The sequence below is a fragment of the Argopecten irradians genome, chromosome 10, assembly GCF_041381155.1.
Source record: "Argopecten irradians isolate NY chromosome 10, Ai_NY, whole genome shotgun sequence".
Classification (NCBI taxonomy): Eukaryota; Metazoa; Mollusca; class Bivalvia; order Pectinida; family Pectinidae; genus Argopecten; species Argopecten irradians.
This window is the reverse complement of record NC_091143.1, coordinates 31,737,086-31,762,680: the sequence shown is the minus strand read 5'-3', so window position 1 is coordinate 31,762,680 and position 25,595 is coordinate 31,737,086. Positions and strand designations below refer to the sequence as shown.

Sequence of the window (25,595 nt, the reverse complement as noted above, 5' to 3'; positions counted from 1 at the left end):
AAAGCTGAAGTAAGTTTGATTGTGGAGACTTATGTGTATGAAAAAAAACCAGGAAAAAGTTGAGCTACAGAAAGATGGAGTATAATTCAAGTAGAGCGGGGCTGCAATTGTTGAATCAGGTATACAGCCTTGACATTTATTTTAGACTATATACACAGAGATGGGTGGAGTTTTGCAAAGTAACATTTACCATTTACCATGATATTTTCACCAATGTTTCCATGGTAACGGAAAAAGTGCAAAAAAGAATGTGTCTATGAAGTTTCATGGAAATATCTCTGCTGGTTTTAGAGTTGTGCTCCGGAAACGATTCTTACACAAAAATCTGCCATTTTCAGCAATGTTTCCATGGTTACAGAAAAAAGTACAAAAAGTGAAAACGTAAAAATAGCAAAAGGCACTACTAGACCATAAGACCAATGTGTCTATGAAGTTTCATGGAAATATCTCCGCTGGTTTTAGAGTTGTGCTCCGAAAACGATTCTTACCAAAAATCTGCATTTCAGCAATGTTTCCATGGTTACAGAAAAAAGTACAAACAGTGAAACCTTAAAATAGCAAAAGGCACTACTAGACTATGTGTCTATGAAGTTTCGTGGAAATATCTCTTCTGTTTAGAGTTATGCTCCGGAAAACTGGTACAAAAATATGATATTTTCAGCAAACCATGGTTACAGAAAAAATGCAAAAAATGTAAACCTAAAAATAGCAAAAGGCACTACTAGACCATAAGACCAATGTGTATATGAAGTTTCGTGGAAATATCTCTACTGGTTTTAGAATTATGCTCCGGAAACCATTCGTACGGATGGACGGACAGACGAAGTTGGGCGGGGGATAAAACTTATCTATTGATTTTATTTGCTTTTTTTTCTTTATATGCATATTCCATGGTTGGGGACATTTTCACGGGGTTTTTATATATGTATAATTGTCATTCAAGCTTGTGTTTTATCACAAATAATTAAAAAAATCTTAACAAAAATGAGTACAAAAATATTTTATTGTTATTCTAAAATGTAAAAGAAACGCACTGTTTCTTCAACGTATATTTACAGTATATAGAAATAAAGATTTCTCCCAAATCAACTTTCAATCTCTGTCATACAAAGCAAAGTTTCTGGTAACACGACGTAACGATTGTTGTGCCAAAGTATCGAAAACAAATCAACATTAAAGATATGTACCGCCATTCTGGAGGCAGAGTTGGTGACAAACACATAGAAAAAACAATTTACAAAATTGTGGATTGAGTGATATACTCTATATGTCTTAATTATTATGCCATGACATATTTAAGATAAATAAAACCTAGTACAACTGGTTAAAGACAAAGAAATTAATGTATATGTAAAGTGGTATCATTTTAGTCAGGCGCCAAAACTACGCTGCGAGTCCAATGTTTTTTGCAAATATATTCCTGCAATATGGAACAAATTATCTAGAAACTATCAACTGTTATGTTATTTCCGATATAACCTGATCGCCTGCAAGTGACCTAATTTAAACCTGCTGCAGATATCTTCTAAAATCTTTTGTTTTTGTCATATCAAAATTCAACATTTCTACGTCTCATATTGTTCGCATATGAATCTTGCAATGTTTTATAATTCCTAATGCAATTACATTATGTTTTAATTCATTCCTGCATTAATTTTAAACCCGTCTATTCCATCTTTGCAGAATGGTATCGATTGTGTCGTCATGTGTTTGCGAATATAACGTCATATGAATATAACGTCATATTTAAAAGAGAAATGACGTTAATTTCGCTAAAAAGATATAAATAATGACAGAAGAATCGATACCATCCCATCGATGACTCTTAATACGCAAAAAAATGAATAAATAGGATTAACATTCATGCAGACGGAATAGCAAACCAAATATCTTTCTGGCATTCCATGATTCAGTTATTTACTCTGGATAATTGATTTGTCTAAAATTATCTTCGTGACCAGGTATTGAGATCATAGGCTTTAGTGTTTATTTATCAAACAACCATAAGAGTAAATCGGTAATAAACTAAAAAGGAATTAGGGATTAATTCAATGTCATGAAAAAACACATGAAAAGTAATCATCACGCGAAATAAAGTAAAAGCTATCATCAAAAATAGGAAAGAAACTAAAAACAGATGTTGCTTACATTATCTTCTCTACCAAGTTTACATCACTATCTAGAAACGTTTTGCATTACAATTGAAGGTAACGTAACGCTCTCACTAACGTACCATTGAGTCACATACCCTGAACAAATAAACTTATTGATACAATTTCACTCGACACATGTAATATTCAATGCATTTTCTTATATCAAACATGTAGCATAGCAAAAGCTGATTCTGATATTGGCATTTGTGAATAACAACAGTACTCCCATAGTCAAGATCTACTATAACTCGCCTATTCGCTTTTAAATAGACTGATCGTAACCCTTGGCTATCATATAAGAACCATATTCCGACATAATTCCTAAACGGATTATAAGTATACATTTGTTTATGTTAATGTAAATATAAGCTTTCATCGAAGACTCAAACTAATGTGAATTTGCGTATTACATAGTTACCTCGCTTGCAAGTAGATTTTGATTGTGACATCATATGTTTGCGGGTGTTACGTCATACTTTTCACTCACAAAATAATGGCGTCGTAATTGAAACCTTACGACATGGGAGGTAACTCTAATATGTAACGACAGAATGAGCAACAAACCAAAATCGCTTTGTAAATCATATAATGTAAACCAGTTTATTATCGTGGATACTTCTTTAAGACGTTTGAATTTTTGCGATTTAGGAATACTGCAAATTTTATTAAAACTATGCCTGCTGTTAACTTTCGCGAGTTTCTATTGCCACTATATTCGGGGAAACTTACAAACATGCGAAAACATTGTGGTTTACATGTTTTGTTAACATAAGATATAGTTTCACAATCATTCCATTCATCGATAAAAAGTACCCACTAAAAAGTATATTATACCTGTAATAATTGTATGTTGACAACGGCATTTTTATTCGCTTACACATGTAAAACAGTAATAATACCTGACTTACTTGCGTAGGTAAATTATAAAGCATTTTCACAAGAAATTAAAGATTAATTTTCTAATATATTTTGTAGTCTTTAACAAAATACCATGAGTTTACAAAGTGACGTTATCTGATGGACTAATTTACCTATGCAGATCGATTACCCTACATCCATACTCGCGCAAATATCATATGACAATCCACACAAACACATCTCTTGATACCCTCGTAAGTCGTATCCGTCATTCACACCAGAAGGTTAGCTACACCGTGCCTTGTTTCAGATTTTTACCAGTTGTATTAGATTGGTACTGAACCATAGCGCGTCTCTACGACGGTGGCACCCGCCTCAGTTACCTCACTTACGAAGCGGGGTGCAGCCTTGAGAAGAGTAGTGAAAGAAGAGAAGGGAGGTGTTTATTCTTACAACTGATTTGTCTCTTAACATCTGGTATGAACCCGATACCGTACGCACGGAGCATGTGAATCATGTAAATAGAAACCCAGATGAAAAGTGGTATTTCAGTAAGAAAAAAGCGAAGTGATGCGCATTTGCTTTTGACAATTTCTTTGACGATATCTATATAACATACACATAATAAAATTTCATTATCAGTTATCGAGAATATAATATATCAAATATATTCTCTAGGTTTTGAAATAAAAATCACGTGTCTCCTCTTTCACGCTTTATCCGTAGTGGACCATTCGCTATCAATGTTTGGTTGACGGTGATGAATGCATCCATCCAATAATTATTGATTAATATACAACGATAAATAACGATAATATAGAATGATATATTTGCATGCAACTCAAATTAGTTTACCAGGTAAATAGTTAGATATATTATTATCATTTTCACAACAAATGTATTTTCTTTTCTGATTATTGATTTCATACTATTTAATAGTTTGCTGATAGCTGATTAATATTAGGACATGTGGTATCACAATGTTTAAATTCCGCAAACCTGATATTTTATATTTGAGTGGATAGCAATTTGATACATTTCATGTTATTTACATCGATATAAAACGATTTAGTTATTTCATTTCAAATAAGAACCTTTTAAAAGAATGACTTTTAAAAATAAAAATAAAAAATAAAAAAAAAATCAACATATTCATTTCCATTCAATAATGTTAAAATGTACAAATGTACATAAATATGGGTATTCAATATCTATAGGATTATGATAGAAGATGGCACGTTAGATTAACAATTTTGAACAAAGCAAAAATATACCTCTTCGACAGACTGAAAGCATATTGAGCGACCGCTGTCGAAGTATATTCTATTTCTAAACATTATTCATTCTTATATCTGATTGACATAACAATCAAATAGAAAGAAAAAAAGTGAAATACAATATAATATGAATAAGTCGGCCACTATCATTTGCATTTTTAAAATACATACATTTTGCAAAAAACAGCTCAGAAATATTTGGTTCCCAATAAAATAACAAATTAAAAATCATGCACTCCGTTCAGAATATTTGGGATATATGGCGCGGTTTAAAGAATAGAAACAAGATTGTGTTGTATAATGTACATAGCCAAGAAATACTTCTTAGCGGACATAGAAATCCGTTCGAGGTTTCCTATCCCTTTTCTCGCTAGACAAATAGAATCTGAAAAGATAATTGTCTTCCGTTATCCCAACTGTTGATCCTACTGTCCGTAGGGTGACTCAAGTTTGGCACATATGACACCATGCTATTCGCACGAAAAGGGTTTCGAAATATAATGTCATTTATAAGAGGTAAAGCCTCATCTTTATACAGATCATAAGCAAAGTCGATACGTGTTTGAACGTTAAACGTATCCCGGACCAGATACAGAACTCCACAAGCGATGATACCATTTCCGTAAACTCCAGGACGAATATTGATTGTCCATGTCCTAATTTCCTCCATCGTGTTTGGATTTAACTTGACAACATAGATGTTCTTTTCGTCAGCAGTTTTACGATATATTACCCAAAGTCCATTCTCGTCATACTCGATATCAAAGTAAGAACTTCCGTTTTTGTACAGGTATTTGCTGTCATTGTATGAAGCGCCATCTATTTCCAATGCGCTAGATACAATCGCATCCTTTAGGTCGTATTTCACTACGATACTCTTACCAGCCCATTGGTAGTAAAATGATCCATTTCTGACAACGTGATCGTATCCATAGTAATGGAAATAGGAAAGATCATATGTGTTGCTTACTCGATCCAGCTTAAATGTACCTCCAGATCGGTACTCGTACAGTATTTTAGCATACTCGTTATTCGTCACCCAACGTTTAGACGAACCATCCGGGTCAGTCATCCAGGCCCCGGATGCAGGTCCCATACGACGCAGGAGTAGGGGGATCCCGACCATCTTTATTCTGCATTCTAGAAAGATAAATACGAAAAGTAAAATTATTTGAATAAATGATTTAAAAACAAGTTAGTGATATATTATTGCAAGTCTAATGAAGAAAAATGAATATGTTTGATCCAGGTACCATTTTCTTTTGTTAACACGCAATTTATGATATTGAAAATAATTGTCAAAATTACAGACATCGTTTTTATCAATTATATTTTACTCAATAATACAACGTTATCGACATGGTAATGAAAGGTACTAAATTGTAGATAACCTATACACGGAATACCTAATATGTGTTGAAATATTAATATTAAAACAAACAAAAAACACTGCATGTTATGGAACTTGTAACTTGTCAAATATTCAGTTTTTTTCAATAAGCAAGAATACAAATGTAGTTTACATGGTGTTAGTTTCTAATTTATAACTAATTTATCGGTTAACGTTTTTGGAGTTGATCTTTATTTCATTCTGGAAATATTTACACAAAATTGTTTCTTATTTGCTAATAGTGTTTGCATTAGTTGACAATAGCATCTGTATCGTGATGTGAATGGATGAATTAAATAATAAAAAGCTATGTAGCTAAAAATATTTTCGTATTAAAACATATCGTTTTGATTGCTCATCCTATGCCAGTTATACCGTTTAAAAAAATCATAATATATTTTAAAGGACATCCTGAAAACGAAAGGTATGTATGCATACATTCGTTAAACATGCAATTAGTATAAGATATAACAGCGGTAGATGCGAGCAGCTAATGTCTTTACATAGACAACTTAAACAAGGTGCTTATTAGTTAACTAATTAACCAATGTTTCCTGTAAAAGAATAGAATCAATGTTTGGAACAATGAAAAAATGAAAAATGAAGCAAATCGAAAGAGACTATTTCGTCTATAGTAGTAATATACTTCATTGTTTTCGTCTTAAAGACGTGCCACCGTTAACCTCCAGAAAACAATAGCGTGAAATAGCCCTCTTATGATACCAATAATACCTGCGTTGTTACTGGGATACTGAAAATTAGAACTGACGTTATGGCGAAACAGAAAGGTTGTTAAATGATTATATGCGCACGAAACTCAAGGACACCGCGACGGTAGTTAACCAAGAAACTAAGTCAATGTAATAAAATGCAGATTGTTTCGATTTTCGCTGAGATGACTCTCTGTGCCTGTTCATGACAAGCATATTTTGGAGGCGGATGACTACTAAACATGGATCATACTCCAGTTACATGATTGATCTGGTTCAACTAACAAAACAGAAAATTGATTTTTCATTTGCTTCTTGATTAAACTAAACAGATTGCATGCTTAGATAGCCATGAATAGATTTCAATTACTCTTCCGATTGAGATGTTCTCCATGCATACATAACTTCAATGACGAATACAACTTCCTTATAAATACATGGACAACACTTGGTAGAGTAAAATTGCTAAGAAAGCTAATGAGCAAAATTAAAACAAAAACCATGTTATTTTAAGAGAAATGAAGTAAAACTTCAAATACATTTCGTAGTTTTCTTACATGCACAAGCTACTTTTTTATGTTGACAACATTGTATATATTACAAGAGAAATAATAAGTTGACAATGCTGTACTGCAGACCAACGTATGTGTCTATTGCAATATGCACGTATAGGTTGTAGTTATACAAGTTCTAAAGTGTAACTGTGCCTGAAACACTTTAACTAAATTCCAATTGAAAAAGTTAAATGTTCTCTATGATTTATTTTAATAATTCTATTCGATAACAAGTTGGTTTACAGTACAAACTGTTCTATTGTATGTGACGAATTAAGCGCTGTAGAGTTATTTTCCCAAAAGCATGCAACTACATAATAAATAAAAAGTCTACACAGTCAAGTGCAAATACATTACATGCATACAGGTAAATAAGCTATGTAATAATATTATGATTACAGTAAAACATGGTTATAACAAACTTCTGAGGGCCGACGAAATCATTTTGTTATAAAAATATCTTATAGGATTTTTCACAGGGTAATGAAAATTACTACGTTTTAATCATGAATTCGTTTTAAACGTGCTCGTTATAAGTGTTTTGCTGTATTTACCTATACACACAACAAAAAGAACAAAAGCTCGATAAACGTATTAACAAAACGAATGTGCCCGAACTTGGAAAATGGACAAAAAGAAAACAGATATATTGATTCACGACATAGATACTTGTTAAGATACTTTAACATACAATGGCTGACTAGCTGGCTGACTGTAAATATCACCCAGGACAGGAAGGTAACTCCCTGTGATGACGTCATATGGAAGGCAGACGAGTGGGCACCGGTTTGACTCCATGGGGAGCCTGAAATGGTTAGGACGCAATGGAACGGTTAATGTGTTAGCATTCATATGTTTTATACGTAGATGTAGTTATTTTATATATCTCTAGACGTAATGATAACGTAGCATTCTTAAAACGCCAAAACATAAATCATGTAATGTTAATAATTGTGTACAAAGACGTTTCAAGCTGGTTCAAAATCTAGAGATGTGCATTTTTATCTATTTATCGATGACAACGCACTCTATAAAACAAAACCAATTCAGCGCAGTTCAGAAGTCTAGCAGATAATGTTTCGAAATTGCGTAATATTATATTTAAGGCATATATCGTATAGCGATATATGTAATTGTCAATTTCAAAAAAGGTATTCGTCTGGTGTTTCTGTTTTGGCAAGTAAGAATGCTTCGTTATATACTCTACAGATGATCTGGCATTGATAATTCTGTTCCACATGCATTTGGAGGGGACTACAATGCATGTTTATTATACAACCTCGCCGTCTTGGCGCCAGGGTGGGCGGTGCCGTTGTTGTCGTTGTAGGGGGCGTGGTCGTTGTGGGCGTGGTCACGGTACTGGTTGTTATTGTTGTTAATTCTACCATATGTAATAAGATAACAATAATGGAGGCATTACATCACTACCACAGACCGACATGCCGCCATATCATCACAATTCGTGACAATGGTCATGACGTTAAATATATATACGAAAACTGAGGAACAAATCTGATAATGTTAAGAATTTGATGAAGATTAGTTTTCACGTCAATTGTTTTATATCAATTTATATGTCTGTTACAAAAGCAACATACGACTATGGAAATAATGGGCGTTTCCTATTGCATCGATGAAAAATCTTGTCGAAGCTAAGGTTGACGTTTTCGTGCATTATTTTTCTTATATATAAAGCAATGTGTGGAATTCCAAAGTTATTGTGTCTAGAAAGATCCCTTGTGAACCAGAAACTGTTATATAACAATTTCTTTTGTTTTTGTCTAATAATTTTACATACGCCTCAAGTCTATTAAAAATTTCTGCGGCAATATTGGAACGTAAAAACACATACAGCAGCGAAGTGATAATTTGGGACTCGATATATTATTCCAATTAGTGAAAAGAAAAGCTATAAGGAATAACTTATTTACCATATTTATTTCTTAACTTTAATTTTTTTCAAATTTATTTGCAAAAATACCCTAAATTCTCGATAATAAGCCTGAATCGAAAATAAGCCGGTCTTGAAAGTAAGCCTTGCATTACAGACAAATGTATCTTGAAAATATGCCGGCGTTAAAAATAATAAGTCACACTTGAAATTAAGCCATATAATTCCTTTCCTAACATTCTGTGTTGTTGTTGTTTCATCATGTACAAACATGTATATGTACGAATAAAATCCTGATTCCTAATCAAAGTAGTATTACATCCACCTATAAAGAGTCATGTTCTGGTTACCTTTCGACTTGGTCAATCAAATTGCTGCTTCCAGAATCTTGGAATTGAATTTCAGAGGACGATGTAGTTTGCAAGGGCTGTCAGAATTATTTTCGTTTATGTAGTCATCTCGCACAAATAATACAACAATGCTAAATGTATATGCATATTAGGACGAAATGACGTTTTCAAACGAATGTTGCTAGGTGTAGAAAATGCATTTTATCTGAAGTACATGTAGTATAAAATTCACCAGCACATGACCCCTCAAGGGATGATGTCAGATCCGCTATAGAATGGAATAATAGTGAAGATCTGTACTTTAATCAAATTGATTTTGCTATCAACACACTATTAGTAATTTCACATTAACCTATAACTATAAAGACCCATATTGAATTAGGAAGCGTCAAACTGATCACAATCAAACACATGACAATTTATTACCTCTATATGGGCAGAGAGAAGGCTCGTAAATCTTCCGAAAGTCTACATATTTGTTGAATTAAGTGATATTTATATATACACACTAATTACGATTACTCATAAATAGATTGGTATATATATATATCACCAGAATTCAGTTTCTCATACTAAATCTACGGCAAACAACCGATGGCATAACAAAATGGCACCTCCGCTTAAACATAAGCAATAAAAGAAGCATTTCATATCATCAATCTTTAAATGGAGATCGACAAAAATGAGTATTTTTCCCTGTGATGAAGCATTTCAATACTTGGTCCTGTTTTACCAGGAAAATCGTAATGCAATGATGGACATGCTATTGTACATGTATCACACCTCGATATGTATATGGTAGAAGCGTTGAAAACGCGACATCTGTACAGAGTTCATCAGCACTCTGTGCGCCCCGGATAACAAAAAGCGTGACAAGAGTGCTCTATTATGCTTCAGAAATAGATGACTTCCTACCATAATTCGTTATATTTAAGACGACGCTAATTTGGCAACATAAAGTGATTAAGAGATCTGGCGTTAAAGTCTGTCTTTACAAAAAGAATAGCAGTCATTAATAACAGTAGTATATGTGATGAGTTCCAGTAGATTCGTGTTTGAAAAACGAAACAGTGATTAGCTGAAATATATGTACTTTTATCGTGTTGATTTCGCGCATTAGTTACCCCACATGTAGAAGGTGTACTTTGTAGACAATCCTTATTGCATGTAGTTAAATGACGTTCTTAAAGTTAACTCAAGATCAAAGAGGTTTCTCATCTCGTGATAATTTTTAGAATTATTTATCCCTCATTTTGAATATGCCATTTATAGAAAATCCTATTAAATTCTTTTTATAACGATATCATCAGATCAAAGAATTTTCATTTTTCATTTCTTTGAATCACCCCTGGCCCAGATGTCTTGAAATAAATGTAATAAGTAAACTATAAGTTACAATAAGAAGAAAAACTGCATTTTTGTTTCGAGAAATCGGAGCCAGGTGTTTTGCATTCAAATAATACAGGAATAACATTATGTACATGGAAATTGCTGAATGGGCCAAGTTAACCTTGTTAACCTATAATATGAAATATGTTGTTTTATTTGCAGTATGTTGTTATTTGTTTAGTTTGATGTTATATGCCAATGCAAAAAAAATTCTTTTTCATTACTACTACTGACGTTGTGAATGTGTATAGTGCATGAAATCTCTAAGGTTCTTGATATATTGAAATAAAACATCGCCTCCTCAACTTTACCTTTAGTTGATGACGGAGTTCTCTCTGAAAAGAAAGAAAAATGAATAGTATTACTGTATGATAGTATTGATAGAAGGTTAGTTCCTCAGTAATTCGATGATAAAAACTCACAGATTCTGTTCAATACATATTACAGATTATACATGGTAATAGCTTAACGTTGAGTTGAATTTTACATCAGTATACACAGACCTAAGTGGGAAAGAATCTGAAAAATACCCTGGCCATGTGATCTTTGACAGAAAAGTGGAAGTACATTTTCATCACATGTAAGCTTTAAAAGGGCTATTTGAAATTATTTAACAAAATGCTCCACACTAATATATCATTTTCGGAAATATTTTACCAAAAACCACCATATACAATGTCAAGCACGTGATACATGGCTTCAAGCTTAGACACAAACATCACATCTCAGTTAATTGACTTTGAACGAAACATTGCTTACCTCCCCTATAAGTCACAGAGGGCACTGAGGTAGCCATCCGCCAGTTGTCCATGGCTACGGAAGAGAATACTGCAAAAAGTTTGAGATGTGAAAAACTAGTGTTGCTCTTTATGCATAGGCTATACTTTAGAACATATTATAAGTAAAGTATGTAATTTAACAAGAGGAACATTTGAATATATATAAAAAAACGCAAAAGGGCCTTGGTCCATCTATAGGCATTTATATCAATAGATTGAAAGATGACCCTTATTAAATTAAGTTATTTTACGGACACCATCTAATAACAGTGATTTTAATATGTATAATTTTAAAATATTGAAAAGTTAAGAATGAAGAGGCATACCGATTCAAATCTTTTTAATTGAATTATTCCTTAATATACAATCAGCCATCCCATATAACGATTTTTTCTTCTTCTAAAATTAGCATTATTGGATGTCAGAAATTTAATTCCGCCGTTGCATTTTGTATGCGTTATTTATTTTTCATTGTAAATATTTATCATTACATTATTAGTTTGCGCACACAAAAAATCCCCGAAAAAATATGAAGTTACGTTACATTATATGACGTCTCGGCTAGTACCTTCAGTCAAAGGTAGATAACTATGTAATATGCACAGAAGTGATCGTAGTATGTTAAAAAGCAAAACCACTTACCATCTCCTTTGTCTCCTTTGTCACCTCTGCTTCCCTTAGGACCCGGGATACCTTGAAACCCTGGAAACCCCCTCTCCCCATAACCTAAAACACGACGTAACAAAAATATGTGAGAGGTATCGCTTCGTTTATCAGCGGAATATCGATTATAATTTCTTATAATCTATATTAAAGATGAAAAATCCAAACGATTGTGTGATCTAGTTAACAGACCAACTTATGGCTTGTAATTGACAACCTGAAGATAAAAAGTAACTTTAAACTTTGCATGGGGACGCGAAATATTGTCATAGCAAAACAATAATAGCTGGTTTCTTGTCAAATTAAAGTTGGGATTTACATTATAATCAATATTCCAATATGTATTTTTTATGTTGTTGAAGATGAGAAAAACACTTAATGTGATTCATTAAAATAACTAAAGTACAAAAGTTTCTAATTCGCTAAAAGGTCAGTTTCGCAAAAGTTGATTTGTGATCAGTTTGACGCTTTCATTGCATCCTTCAGCAGCAATAGGACCAAATGTATCGCAAGAATATGCAAATAAACGTGCTTAAAAAGTCAAGCAAGTGCTAGCGCCTTTATGATAGAAGCTTGTTTAAAGTTGAAATGTTTATTTCCTATACAATGTCCGCTTCGTCAAGGCGTTGAGTTTAATAAAGCTACAATCGTGACATGAGTGACAGACTGAAAATTTGATAGAACCGACAACTTGACTAATTAAGATAATGCAATAAATGTCACCAAGACTGACGGCAGGAAGAGACAAGATTCTACGTATCAGTGGTATTTTAAGACGTTATCGATGTTCAATTACAATCTACATACAAAGTATCTAAACATACAGGTCATAATGATGTAAATTATGTAGATGTATTAGTAGGGACTACATTACTCCACGGGTAGTATATATTTTTCTTGTGGACGACATATTACTTATTACAATGGTTTGTTTATTTTATTTTTTAAAAATGTTCAAAACGTTATTAAATATAATACAAATATAAATATAAATACAAATGTATCAGATATGAAGTACAGTAGAATACGTATCGTTAAGTATATGTAAAAGACACACAGGTACTACAATATATGGAGTCACAGTTGTAGTTACAGCTTGATAAAAATAACGTAAACACCTTTAAGGAATCTTCTAGGCCCGCACGATCATGTAGGTGCCAACAATGCAGGTAACGAGCAATGAACGCAACAAGAAAGGACAGATGATATAAAAGTACTCGGTACTGATGTAACTGAGTACGATTACACGTATACAAGTGTCAGACGACAAGCTTTACAATACCCTGGGGACATACAGCAGTGTCACCAAACCCAGCTTATTCGTTACTACAAACCAAATTTTTTTTGCGTGCGATATACTTTTGCGAGCGAAATAAATTCACGGAAATGTATCTCCGCTATTGATATCTACATCATGTATATTGAAACGAAAATTAATTCAAATTTTAAACCTATGATTGTTAGTTTTCGCGTGCTTGGTTTGAATCGCGAACTTCAGTATCAGCGTAAGAAAGCTGGTTTACACTATAAATCTTATTGCTTTCTGGCTTCTGTGCACTTGATTCGATCTGCGTTGGTCGCTTGGAGTAGGTCAGAAACGATTATGTGGCAGTCAACGTCCCTACGCATGTTCTTATAGAAACCATTGAAAAGCAAAGCCAACTTTAGTCGCAGTTCAATTTATTGCATTATATAATTGTTGTGTATGATAAAGGAAGGATTGCTTCTTGTATCCTGATGATGAAATTAACATATTCTGGTTCCATGTAATTACCAACAGAACATAACCCTCCAAATATGTATGTATGACAATTCAATTTCAGTCGTAAGCTTTCAGAGAAGATATACAAATGTATTTTGTATCTTCGGGGTCACATTATAATTTGATATGAGTATGAATATTTTTGATATGCATTTTTGTCAAAACTGTACGTACTTAAACAAAACAAAGTAAAGATAAATTCATAGGGATCATCGATGTTTAGTTTGTAAAGCATTCATAAAAACAAATTGGGACTTTAAAGTATTTCTTAGGAAATAAGTTGTACATGTATATGCAACTTATATTTCAAGATGTGTAACTAGCCATTGTAAAATCTTATGAACAACAAAACGCCAAGGTAAATTTCGATATATCAAAGTTTTCAAAATATGTTTACTTCAATATGTAATAAAGTTTATCAGCAATACCAACACATTACATTGTATTAAACAGTGTCTTCTAGTTGTGAAGGTTAATGGGGTTCCACTGGATGTAAAAGAATTACAAAAGCAAACATACAATACAATCTTATTCAAATGATAGAGGATCTGACAACATCCCGTTAAAGGTCACGTTCTGATTACCTTTATACTCCCTGCACTTCAGTTCAACTGCATTTTCGACATTTGGCTAAATCAATTGATCTTTGTTGTGATTTATGGTCGTAATGACTAAAAATTATTCTGACAGTTTGCAAACACCTTCGCCCCGTCAAGAATATGGAGGCGGTAATTTGATTGGATAATCGAAAATGTCGTCAGAAAATGATTCCTACAAGCGATGTTTTTAGATCCTCTATGGAAATGAGTGAAAGCAATGAACTGTGTTGTAATCCGATTGGCATACAGTATAGACACAAAACCTTAAAATAATCATTTGTTTTGTCATTTAAGGTATCTTTTGACTGTATATAATTTTATACAGATTTTGAATTTTCATCAAAATTTGTTTAATGCAAGTTCAACGATAACGTATTTCCGATAGATTTCGCGGGATGGTATTTTCGCACAGCCAAATAACTGTTGGGACTGTTTCAGTCCCTCTTCTAATATTGATGATAACTACACATAATATAGAGCTGAAAACACAGTGTAGAACTGGTTTATTTGTAAAAGAGAATGTTCCGATAACTAAATTTTAACATAATAATAGCAGTAAATAATATGTACTTTTACGCCAAATCGCAGATTTTAATTCGGGAAGAAACATGTTTGTTCCCGAATTCTATCACAATAAACACAGCAGTATAACTAACTATATGGTGTAACCATTATATGTGCCTCAGTATAGTCTAGTTTTTACGCCCGCTATTTAGAGGAATGTTAAAGCCAAACAACATACCTTTTTCTCCCTTTTCTCCATTGTTACCTGAGAAGAAGGTAAAACAATTAATCCACACAAAGGAAGATGACAAGTTTAGGTGTACATAATATGATTTTCACTTGTTTAAAATTTGTCCAATACGATTGTGAATGAGAGAGAATGAGTAGTCCATAACAATACGATTACAAAATTCATAATGATATACGAGTTAAGCTTTGTGATTGATCATCAACAGTTATGAGTATAATCAACTGTCTGAGAAATGATACTCTTTCTAGACTTTTTGTATATTATAATTCCTGCAAAAAGTATCACTATCTTACATATCGCTGTAATATTATCGTATTGTCACTAAGTACAAACACCTTCTAACTTCGTAAGTATCCGTAACAGATTTTTGCCGAGAGTACAAATTCACCAACCTTTGTCCCCCTTGTAACCAGTGAAGCCAATGAGTCCCCTCACACCTTTGTCGCCTTTGTCTCCCTTTGGACCTGGAATAGGTAATAGTTGTCATCATTACAATTGTCATTAAGTTTAAGTAAGGATAAAATCAAATAATTTGATAAGGTAATAGATTAATATTAAGTATTTTATTTTGTATTTTTTTCTGGATCCTTTCTTTATAATATAGTGTTCTTTATTTCAAAAAAAATATAGTTTAAACTAAATATATTTTTGACGAGAGTGGAATATTTTTGTGTTATTCATAATATTTCCATTTCCATAACATATAGTCAAAACTCTTTGAATCGAACTCCGATAAATCCAAATTCTTGCTGTATCGAACTTTTTGCTTGGACCCGAATTTCGTCACTATATAACATTACTAACAAACCCATGTATGAATCGAAGTTTTATATATCGAAGTTTCATGGGCCATTTGCTATAGAATCATTGGTAACTGACACTCGATGATTCGAATCAAAAATGTACGCCCTTCGCTGGACAATATGGATTATTACAGCTATAGAGTATATATATAGAGTGTAATTAAACTGACCATTATTATTCAATCTACTATCGATAATTTCTTTGCCATTTTAAATTCATTGAAGGACTTTTAATGTGAAAGCAATACGCCGTTGTTTCAGCCAATCCAAAGTAACAATAGAAACGATAACGCTTCTCTCCTTTGTGATTGAATTATAATTAATTAATTTTGTATTATTATCAATTAATTTTGTATTATTATCAATTAATTTTGTATTATTATCAATTAATTTTGTATTATTATCAATCAATTTTGTATTATTATCAATTAATTTTGTATTATTATTTGTATTATGAAATGATAAACTGTACACGTGGATATTTCCGCACGTACTTAATTTTGTGATTTGCATGCATTTAATTTTTGAGATGTTGTTATTTCCGCGATAGATACAATTTAAGACTTTCAACAACAAAGTTCATATCCGCACATAATATAACACACGGGGAAATGTTCACTTAATTAGCGTAAATTTTTCCCTCGTGTAAATTTCCGCCATTACAGTATGTGCACATTTCAGATAATACATATATCTTTCTAGCAATTAAAAAAAGAATCCTGGGATATAAGTATAAATCAGTTTCGGTCCATTCTGATAGTAAAATAATTGTTTGTATTATTATAATTATTGTTCTGTTTCTATTATCAGTGATATGAACAATGCTAACTCTACAGAAAGATATATACAAAATTTTCCATCTTATGAAGATGTATCTTTGATTTATATACGGTTACATTACATTGATCAATGACTTTATTTTATTATAAGTGGTGGTAAAATAGAATAAAAACATATAAGATAGGAGAAAGACAAATATTTCATAAAAATCTGATCCCAAAGCAAATGTTTCAATACATCATACAAATCACATTTAAAAAAAAATAATTTGAAATTTTAGAATGTATGTCTAAGTTGTAATCATCTATTGTTAGCATTTTATATGTAGAGGTGGACAGATTATTTCGTTGTGTTGAATGATGTTTGCTTCAGTGAAACGGAATAATCAAGACAATTTTCCTGTAAACAATGAAATTCAAACAATATCAGCATCTTGCAAGTCATACATTTTCCTTTGTGTATGATAATAATTTATATGTTTTATTTCAATAGTCACACGTACATGTTTTCGAAATTTATTCCCCAATATATCAGATACAAACATTACACCTCGACATGTGCTAAGGCGTGTTCTTATTATTCTTTGTTTACATACATAAACAGTTGTTCCCGCTGCTTTGGATACCCCTATCTCCTCTTTCTCCTTTCTGTCCATTCTTTCCTGGTAATCCAGGGCTTCCATGTCTCCCTTGTGGTCCAGCTTTGCCATTTACTCCCCTTGCTCCCTTTCGTCCCCTTCGCCCCTCCTCGCCTTTGCTACCTGTGAATCCTTGGAAGGTTTTTAGATGTAAAATAATTGTATATGTCTGTACCATTTGAACATGAAAATTGTTGTAATAATATGTTAAGGATGAAAAAATTATTGCAATTGCATATGTTTTTTTTTTTAAATATCAAATATTAATTGATGACTCAGATTAAAACTGAACCAGTTCACCTTGGAGCAGGGATGATTCTGAAATGTCATATAGACAAAATTAAGTGATTTTTAGCATTTATGATACCATTGTGAAAGAAGATTTTTTTATGTCTGTTGAAATTGGATAATCTTGTTGGTTCTATATCATTTCAAATTATTTTTCATACCTCTTGGCCCCGGAGGTCCCATCGGACCTAAATGACCTTTAGGACCTAATTCTCCCTTTTCTCCTTTCATTCCAGCATCACCTGAAAGTCAACAAAAGAAACATAATATGATTTATATCAAAAACCATCGAAATTTTCCAAAACTGGACATTTTCAAAATAGGATTAATAATTTGTAAAAAACCCGTACAACGAATGGAAATCTCATTAACTTTTGGTAATTTTGATTAAGCATGTTGCCTTGATAGCAAAATCAGCTTTAAATGCGTCAAACAAAATCCGTCGCCCACAGAGGTTGGAAGAAATCATAACGAAATTAATAGAAGCTATTACAAATAGCTTGATGATATTTCATTTTTATCGCATTATTGACACTTTATTTTCACCCCGCCTGAAAACAATGCATGCAAATTCTATTTAGAATACTGCTTAAATGACAGAAGTCGTGCTAAAACATTAGATTTTTAATCACAAATCCAGTCATATAAATTTAACAACAGCAACACAAGCAACAATAATCGTGCAATACTATCGTATATCCGGTTAACGTTATTTACGCGGGTAAGCGTTTTCATGATTTAAACTGAAAACGAAAAAAAAAAATACGGTTAAATTTTTTCCCGATCTGACCCCGATTTCTTGAGAGAAAAAAAGATCAAAAGTTTTCTCATAAGTTTTACATAAACAGAACACTTTGAGGTTTGACTGAAGTCTACAATTTTGTATCGAGAAGCCTGCCTTTCAAGGTCTAAATGACTAATTTTTCAATATTCCGTGGATGAGATATTTGAGATAATAGCGAAGTCCCGTGAAGTCTCAGCATTACTGTATCATTTACGAGAAAATAACCAGTAAACAGCTTGGTATCTTCTTTGTGAGTAGTAATTCTCATAAGAGATGTCTTTATAATTGGTATATCAGAAAATAATTTTTAATTGATATATCAGAAAAAGATTTTGCTTGAATGTTTTGTTTTGAACATCGCCGAATACTTTCAATATAAGAAGTCTTGATTTGGATGATAACAGCTACAACAACGATAAGCAAACAAACAAGGACAAAAACAACAACATGAAACCAGTGACAGTAGTAATCGGTAATTGTTTTATAGCATTGAATATATATAATACCTCGACCGAAACAACAAAACCATACGACGTCAAAAATACATAAACACAAATCAAACCTTATACCTTAAACGCATATATATACTTTTATATTATTTAATATTTGTAATTTTTGTCTTCATAACACAACACTATCAAATATGAATATAAATAGCGCATAATTCATGAATTTGATTTTTGGTGATTGCGATATAGCCATGATTGTTATACAGTAGCTCGAAATTCTATACAATGTGATCTCACTGAAGCGAACATATAATGTAATGACTTGTATAAAGATATTTTCACATTTATATTATGTGTCATGAAATATTTAAAAAAAGAAAGAAAAAAGCAACAATCACCTTAAACATTTAAACATACACAAACCAATCATACAAAATCATACAAAGATATAAACATGTACACAACATCGACTATTACCCCTGTCACCCTTAAGCCCAGGAAAACCAAGAAGACCCCTTTCCCCTTCATCCCCTTCGTTTCCCTTCTCTCCTCGAGGTCCTGTAAAAGCATAGATTAATTGTCGATGTTATATCTTCTTATCTACTTATCATTAACTTTACATTTTAAAGCACACGGTAAAATACATGTATATCTATATTTTTTGTGTCAAGTGCAAAACATTTTATTTCCTAGACATGATATACCATATGACTTTATTGACTTTAAATGTGTAATAAGCATTCGGAATTAAGAAAAGAAAATTAAACACTATCCAACTATTGATAGGCAATAATGTAATACAGTGTCTTATTTGCGTCAATTACGATCTCTTTGAAGTATACGACTGGAAACGTTAATCGCTCCTGACGTAATATATATCAATATTAGTTTTGGGAGGATATGGCACTGTCACTGTAAATTTTGTCAATAATGCATCTCTAAATTAAACGGAGCCTTGCGTTCTCCGCTAGTGACACATCCGATAGATAAATCACAAGATTGATGCTATATGTTAGGTTCAATGAAAGAATGGAAATAACAGTCGACTCAGAATACCTTAATCATAATAAATATATCAAATTGACATTGCAATTGCATTTGCAATTTAATAAACGTTTCAAATAGATATGATCATTTCGTTTCTAGAGCAGCACGTTGCACGTGAAGGAAGCGTAAGGAGTGGTTCTCGCATAACACAAGTTATGTATGTTATTTTCAATTTAACATACTTTTTTTTATAAAAATGGAAGTACGAAGGTGATATACTAACACCTTAACCACTGTCTATCTCATGAATTTCAAACCGTAAAAGATATATTGGATATATATGGATATATATGGTGTCACCTCAAGCTATCTATACATGTACAGGTACTAAAAAAAGACATGATAAACTTCTAAATTAGTACTTCGTGTAACGGTCTAACCAAAAGGATAATGATATACTAGCCTTCAATTCATTCCTAGTAGCTATTAATTATTGTAAATAATCTCATTTGTATACACATGCATATTTGATAATATAATACATACAGAATGTACGTGTATATACAGTTTGTTGATAACTCAATTGGAAAGGACGTTTATAGGCATAGCATGATGTCCAATTTGAGTTATATAATATCAAAAACAATCGTGTTGAAATTAAAATCGACTAACCTTCTCTGCCTGGTGGTCCAGGTTTACCAGGCGGCCCTCTGTGACCGGAAATACCCATTTCTCCTCTTGGCCCCATAGGCCCCATAGGTCCCATATGCCCTAAGTCCCCTTAAATAAAACCAACCGGCACATTAATCAGCGTTTGCTGCATTTCAAGGACAAACTTTTTTCCCATATCTCAGTTTGATTAAATACTGCGTCTGTATCCAATGAGTTGGATCTGAATTCAATATTGTAGAACCCACTGTGCAATTTTGTATGTTTTAATCAAAAGATACAAAAGTGTCAGTAAAACATCAAATTTAATGTCTTTTTGTTTTTATATGTGTCTCTGTGACATTATTTTTATTTTTCTGTTACAGGTATCGTATCGTGGGTCTTGAATTTTCGTAGCACATATGAAGGTTTCCATCACAATTTACGCTGCATGTATTAATAAAAGGCTTTTCAAAAGAGCTGAGAGTATAGTTAATGCCAAACGCTTCGTACATATTAAGTTAGATATTCCTATTTTATCAAATGATGTACGAAATGAAAGACTTGTTATCTGATATTTTATTTTAACTATTTTACCTTAATTGACAAAAACATAGACCCTTTGGACTTTCAAGATGGGTTTTAATTATATACTGTTAAGCCAGTCTTTATGCGTGTCCAAATGTTCGCTAATTATATCGAGCATTTTTTGCATTTTCGCAATCTGGCTTTTATGGTCTATATGACGAGACATTTTTCAATATTTCACGCATCTATTTTGATCATCATAGCTCTTATCCCCGCAAAAATAGCCAGCTATACGTTTTTCTATACTTAGTGGCAATTTTTGGCAAGCACTGAAATGACTCTTTGAGCACTAGATAAAGAAACGATTCTCAAAAATTGCATCTGCCTCGGCAGTTTTTTTATAAACAGCTACACATATCATTAAGGTGTATTTTTTCTAAGCTTTGGTAAGAAGTGTTTGGTTTCCATTAGGAGTCACCTGGGGATATATTAGAAGTGACGGGCGCATGGAGGATACTGTTTCTCTATAACATCGCACCTCTCTACGATTGCTGTGCAACGGAGTACATAAACAAGAAAATTGCAGATTTATGTACCGGCCGTCGTACTTTATTTGTCAATCATAGCTTGGCGGATGTAAAATACACCAAATGCACGGCATAATAATATTATGTACCCGCACATGGCACGAAGACAATCCAGGAAATCGTGACAGATGCGTGTTACTCCGCACGAGACTCTCCCCTGCAGTCTATATTACAGTCACTTCATCAGCTTGATATACAATTTACCCACATTTCACAAGTAAACATTTGCAAAACAAAAAGAAAAACAAAGACATTTCAGATTCAAATCATGAATATTTTGAATTCTGAAATGTTCTGGATGCAGCTGATGGAAACTCATGATAGTACATATCAATATCTTAATAAGTCGGTTATATATAAACCGCTTGTATTGCTGTCTTTGTGCTTGACGTGACTGTAGTATGGGGTATGTTATTAGATAATGGAGCTCGGTTTACGTTGTCAAACACAACGATCTCTTCCATATATGAACGACAGTGATCTGAGCATGGATATCAATTTTCTTGAGAACCTACTGGAATTTACATCACAATAAATTGTAATGGTAACAATCATTTCGGAGTCATTACAAAAAGTAAAATCGAACTAAACGTCAAGGTTATACGCATTGCACGATTATTATTTTTTTAGGATTTGGCACACGTTTGAACAATCGCACGCTAAAACATGTGAATGTAGTGTCTGGCCTCAGATGGAGGAAACCGAGTAATACTATGGTTTATTCCACATAAATATTAGAAAGTGTCCATTTGCCGACGATGTCATGGAAATATTTTTACTCAATAATCTTCCGACTTGTCCATAAAAACGACTACGACCAAATGATTTCGTATTCTGACAACAGTAACATAGGTTTGTCTGGCTTCAATTGCTATTGAATTTTACAGTTTGTATAAGCAATGAAGCATGTACCTTAACGTATTTGTGAAAGAACGGTGACACCATTCTCTCTCCATCTTTATCAGGTCATCTTCATGTTTTATTGAAATATGCTCTATCATCCAGCACCCAGTTCCAAAATACTGCTGTGTTACATATGCGGTAAAATGCGGTGATTCTCTCTCTCTCTTTTTATTTCATATTCAATAATTTCTAGAAATTATCAAAATCAACAAACTTTTTGTTCCTCTTTATTTTTCGTTCCATACTATTATATTCTTAGTTTTCGTCAATATGAATTTCGGATTTAGTTGCACACTGCTACTGAAATTTACGGATTGTATAATTAGAACGGAAATATAAAAGGTAAAATGACTGAGATAAAAGTGTTAGGTCGTATCGCCAGCACAGCTAATTGACGAATGTTTTACGGATTAAGAACACAGGCGGATAACAAGTGCACACAATTAAGTCACGTCTGTGATTTGACACGGATTAGTTCACATTGTACACGGCACAGTCCTTAGTTACACCGAATCGTCACGTTAACCTGGTGCAATCTATTACAACACGTACAGGTCGTGTAAGATTGATACTCTGGTGATTACATTCCCTGACTAACAACATTCATCTTACAATAATCTGTGTATGTACCATTGACATAAATATCTGTCAAAGTAAACAGTGTACAACTAATTACGAAACACCACTTTATATCAATCCTGGTTCTCCTTTTAGTTAAATCTGATCTGCTTACAGTGATATTAATTAACATGCAACGTTCTTAACGTCTTAAATAATAGAGTACAGACATGCTACAAAACAGAAAAGCCGTAGCTTTAATTAGTCACTGATTTGGTTTGATTTTAACAAATCAATTACGTCTTCTTAGAATAACTTCGTTAATATGTTTCCCAATTGCCACTTGTTCAAGGTAACAGCCATCATGCGTTCCAAATGCGCACTCCTCTCACAAACTACTTAACACTACTTAATCTTAATAACTGCGTTGCCTGTAACGCAACTTTATGGATCGATGCAAAATTTCCCTTTCCGATCATGGTAATTGTTTCCAACATTTGGACAAAAATCTTTTAAATGTATGACTATTCTTGCCTGATAATATGATAACACTGTGTGTGGTATTTGCACTATTCAGTAATAATGTTATTATATATCATTGAATTCGGGTAAACTTTCTACCGGGTTTTTTTTCATATCCCTTGTTTGCAAGGAAAAAACCTCTATCTTACGTAAATGGTTTTAAAAGATCATAAGCGTTAGATAATTACTTGATGTCATTAATACTTGCGGCTTAATCGCGCTGTATATTGTCGATGACGTTTTCGCAAAATGACGGGTTATTAATAATGGCGAGATAAAAATGCTGAAATTCCTTAATTGCTTTTAATCATAGGAACAATAATCACACATGGATGTGTTTTTAGCCTCGTTGAAGATTTCTGTTGTCAACACTCGATAAGCCTCGTCCTAAATAGTCAAAGTCTTATGATCGGGTTAAGATATTGCTGTCTACTTGACCTAGCCATGTGATATCAAGCCTTGCGTTAATTTTCCTGACATTAACAAAACTACTTCATTCATAACAAGATAAAAAATAGATAAAGTACCATGGTATTTAATGGGTTTATTCCGGAGAGTCTATATCAAGAAGACTGTGTTGAAATGATGTTAAACAGTTCTTCAGATAAAATCCCTAGTGAGGTTTTGTACATGCAATTGGACGCTGATCTCTTCAGTGATTACTTAACCGACTCTATGTAATGTGAATTCTGCCGGGAAATTTGATATTTGAAAACAAACAATGGCTTGTTGTATCGTTGTAGACAGAACATTTACAACCTATCAGCAAGTCCTGACAACACATATCTCTTGAGACAACATTGTATATCAATTAGGTGAACTAGTACAAGATCGATTCCTAGTTGTTAGTCAATGTTGGAATGAAGTGACAACTGAGTATTCTGACTTATTTAATTATTTTAAGGCTACTACACATTTTATTCTCCTTTCAGACTTTTAATTCTGTATTTGCATATTACAAAGTTATCTGCCCTTGCGGGTAGATATTGATTGTGACGTCATGTGTTTGTGAGCGTTTAAGTCATACTGTCCTGAGAAAACGACAAGAAACGAGAAAAATCGTACTCACAAAATAATGACGTTACAATCGATTCCTACTTGCAAGGGAGCTAAATATGTAATATGCAAAGCCGGAATTTCGTCGACACAATCTTTTTTTACTTTTAAAGAAAACGTTCTACTTAATGTATTTTCAAAGCCATAGGAGTACAGTGTTTGATTTAAGACATTAGTGAAACAAGCTCCGTAGTCTTTTTTCAAGATTACATTATTGGAGAAGATTTGCTAGTGAAGTATCATGAAAGAAAATTGAAAAATAAAATTCGTGGAATATACTATAATAGTAAATTGTTACATTTCTCAACATTTTGTGTCTATCTAGTGGATATTTAATGGAAATTCACCTGATCAATCATTGTTGACTAAGTCACTTTATGAGATGTGTATTTTATGCACCAAAATCGAATCCCGTCTGGTCTTGCAGGGCCGAACAAAAACAAAAGGAAACGGTGGAGGAGGTGGCGTGGACGTCTATGTCTGGGTCGATTATAAAAGAGCAGATTAGTCGTTTAGTAGAACCTGTTTAGATATCAGACGATCCTTGGTTCGAATCCTAGTCTGATGGTTGTATGTTCTCCTCATCTGTTGCATTTACAGTACCCTACTTAAGTCTACAAGAGTCAATTTAACATTTTTTTTCTTCGTATTTTAAAGTAATTTTGTGTTTACTTTTAAAAACTGGTCCTTCCAGGCTTTAGAAATACGTAATGAACTTGTGATAGAACACGCCGAAGTCTCTTAACGAGATGTACGGAAAGAAAAAGGAAAAATCAATTGAATGTGCCAACATTTTTGTGTTGTTCAAGAAAGAACCATCTTTTTTCCTTTATAGATTTTATGTTTACAAGCATAAGTAATGCATTTTACGTGTATCTTGTTTTGTATAATAAAAACGCAAACAAATGTATTTCCAAATAGTGTCACACAAATTAG

General features: G+C 32.9%; 1 protein-coding gene across 1 annotated transcript in view; it reads right to left on the bottom strand.

Moving 5' to 3' along the window:
• Window positions 1-985: 985 nt before the first annotated feature.
• The window catches only part of LOC138333658 (uncharacterized), a 66,499-nt gene continuing 41,889 nt past the window's right edge, over window positions 986-25,595 (bottom strand). The window contains exons 5-15 of the mRNA XM_069282163.1: window positions 20,530-20,637; window positions 19,348-19,428; window positions 17,799-17,879; window positions 17,308-17,481; window positions 15,522-15,593; window positions 15,118-15,144; window positions 11,994-12,077; window positions 11,332-11,400; window positions 10,884-10,907; window positions 8,222-8,323; window positions 986-5,428 (exon numbers count right to left, since the gene is read on the bottom strand). Coding sequence (XP_069138264.1) covers window positions 4,659-5,428; window positions 8,222-8,323; window positions 10,884-10,907; window positions 11,332-11,400; window positions 11,994-12,077; window positions 15,118-15,144; window positions 15,522-15,593; window positions 17,308-17,481; window positions 17,799-17,879; window positions 19,348-19,428; window positions 20,530-20,637 — 1,592 coding nt within the window. The 3' untranslated portion in view covers window positions 986-4,658. The remainder of the gene's footprint in view (window positions 5,429-8,221; window positions 8,324-10,883; window positions 10,908-11,331; window positions 11,401-11,993; window positions 12,078-15,117; window positions 15,145-15,521; window positions 15,594-17,307; window positions 17,482-17,798; window positions 17,880-19,347; window positions 19,429-20,529; window positions 20,638-25,595) is intronic.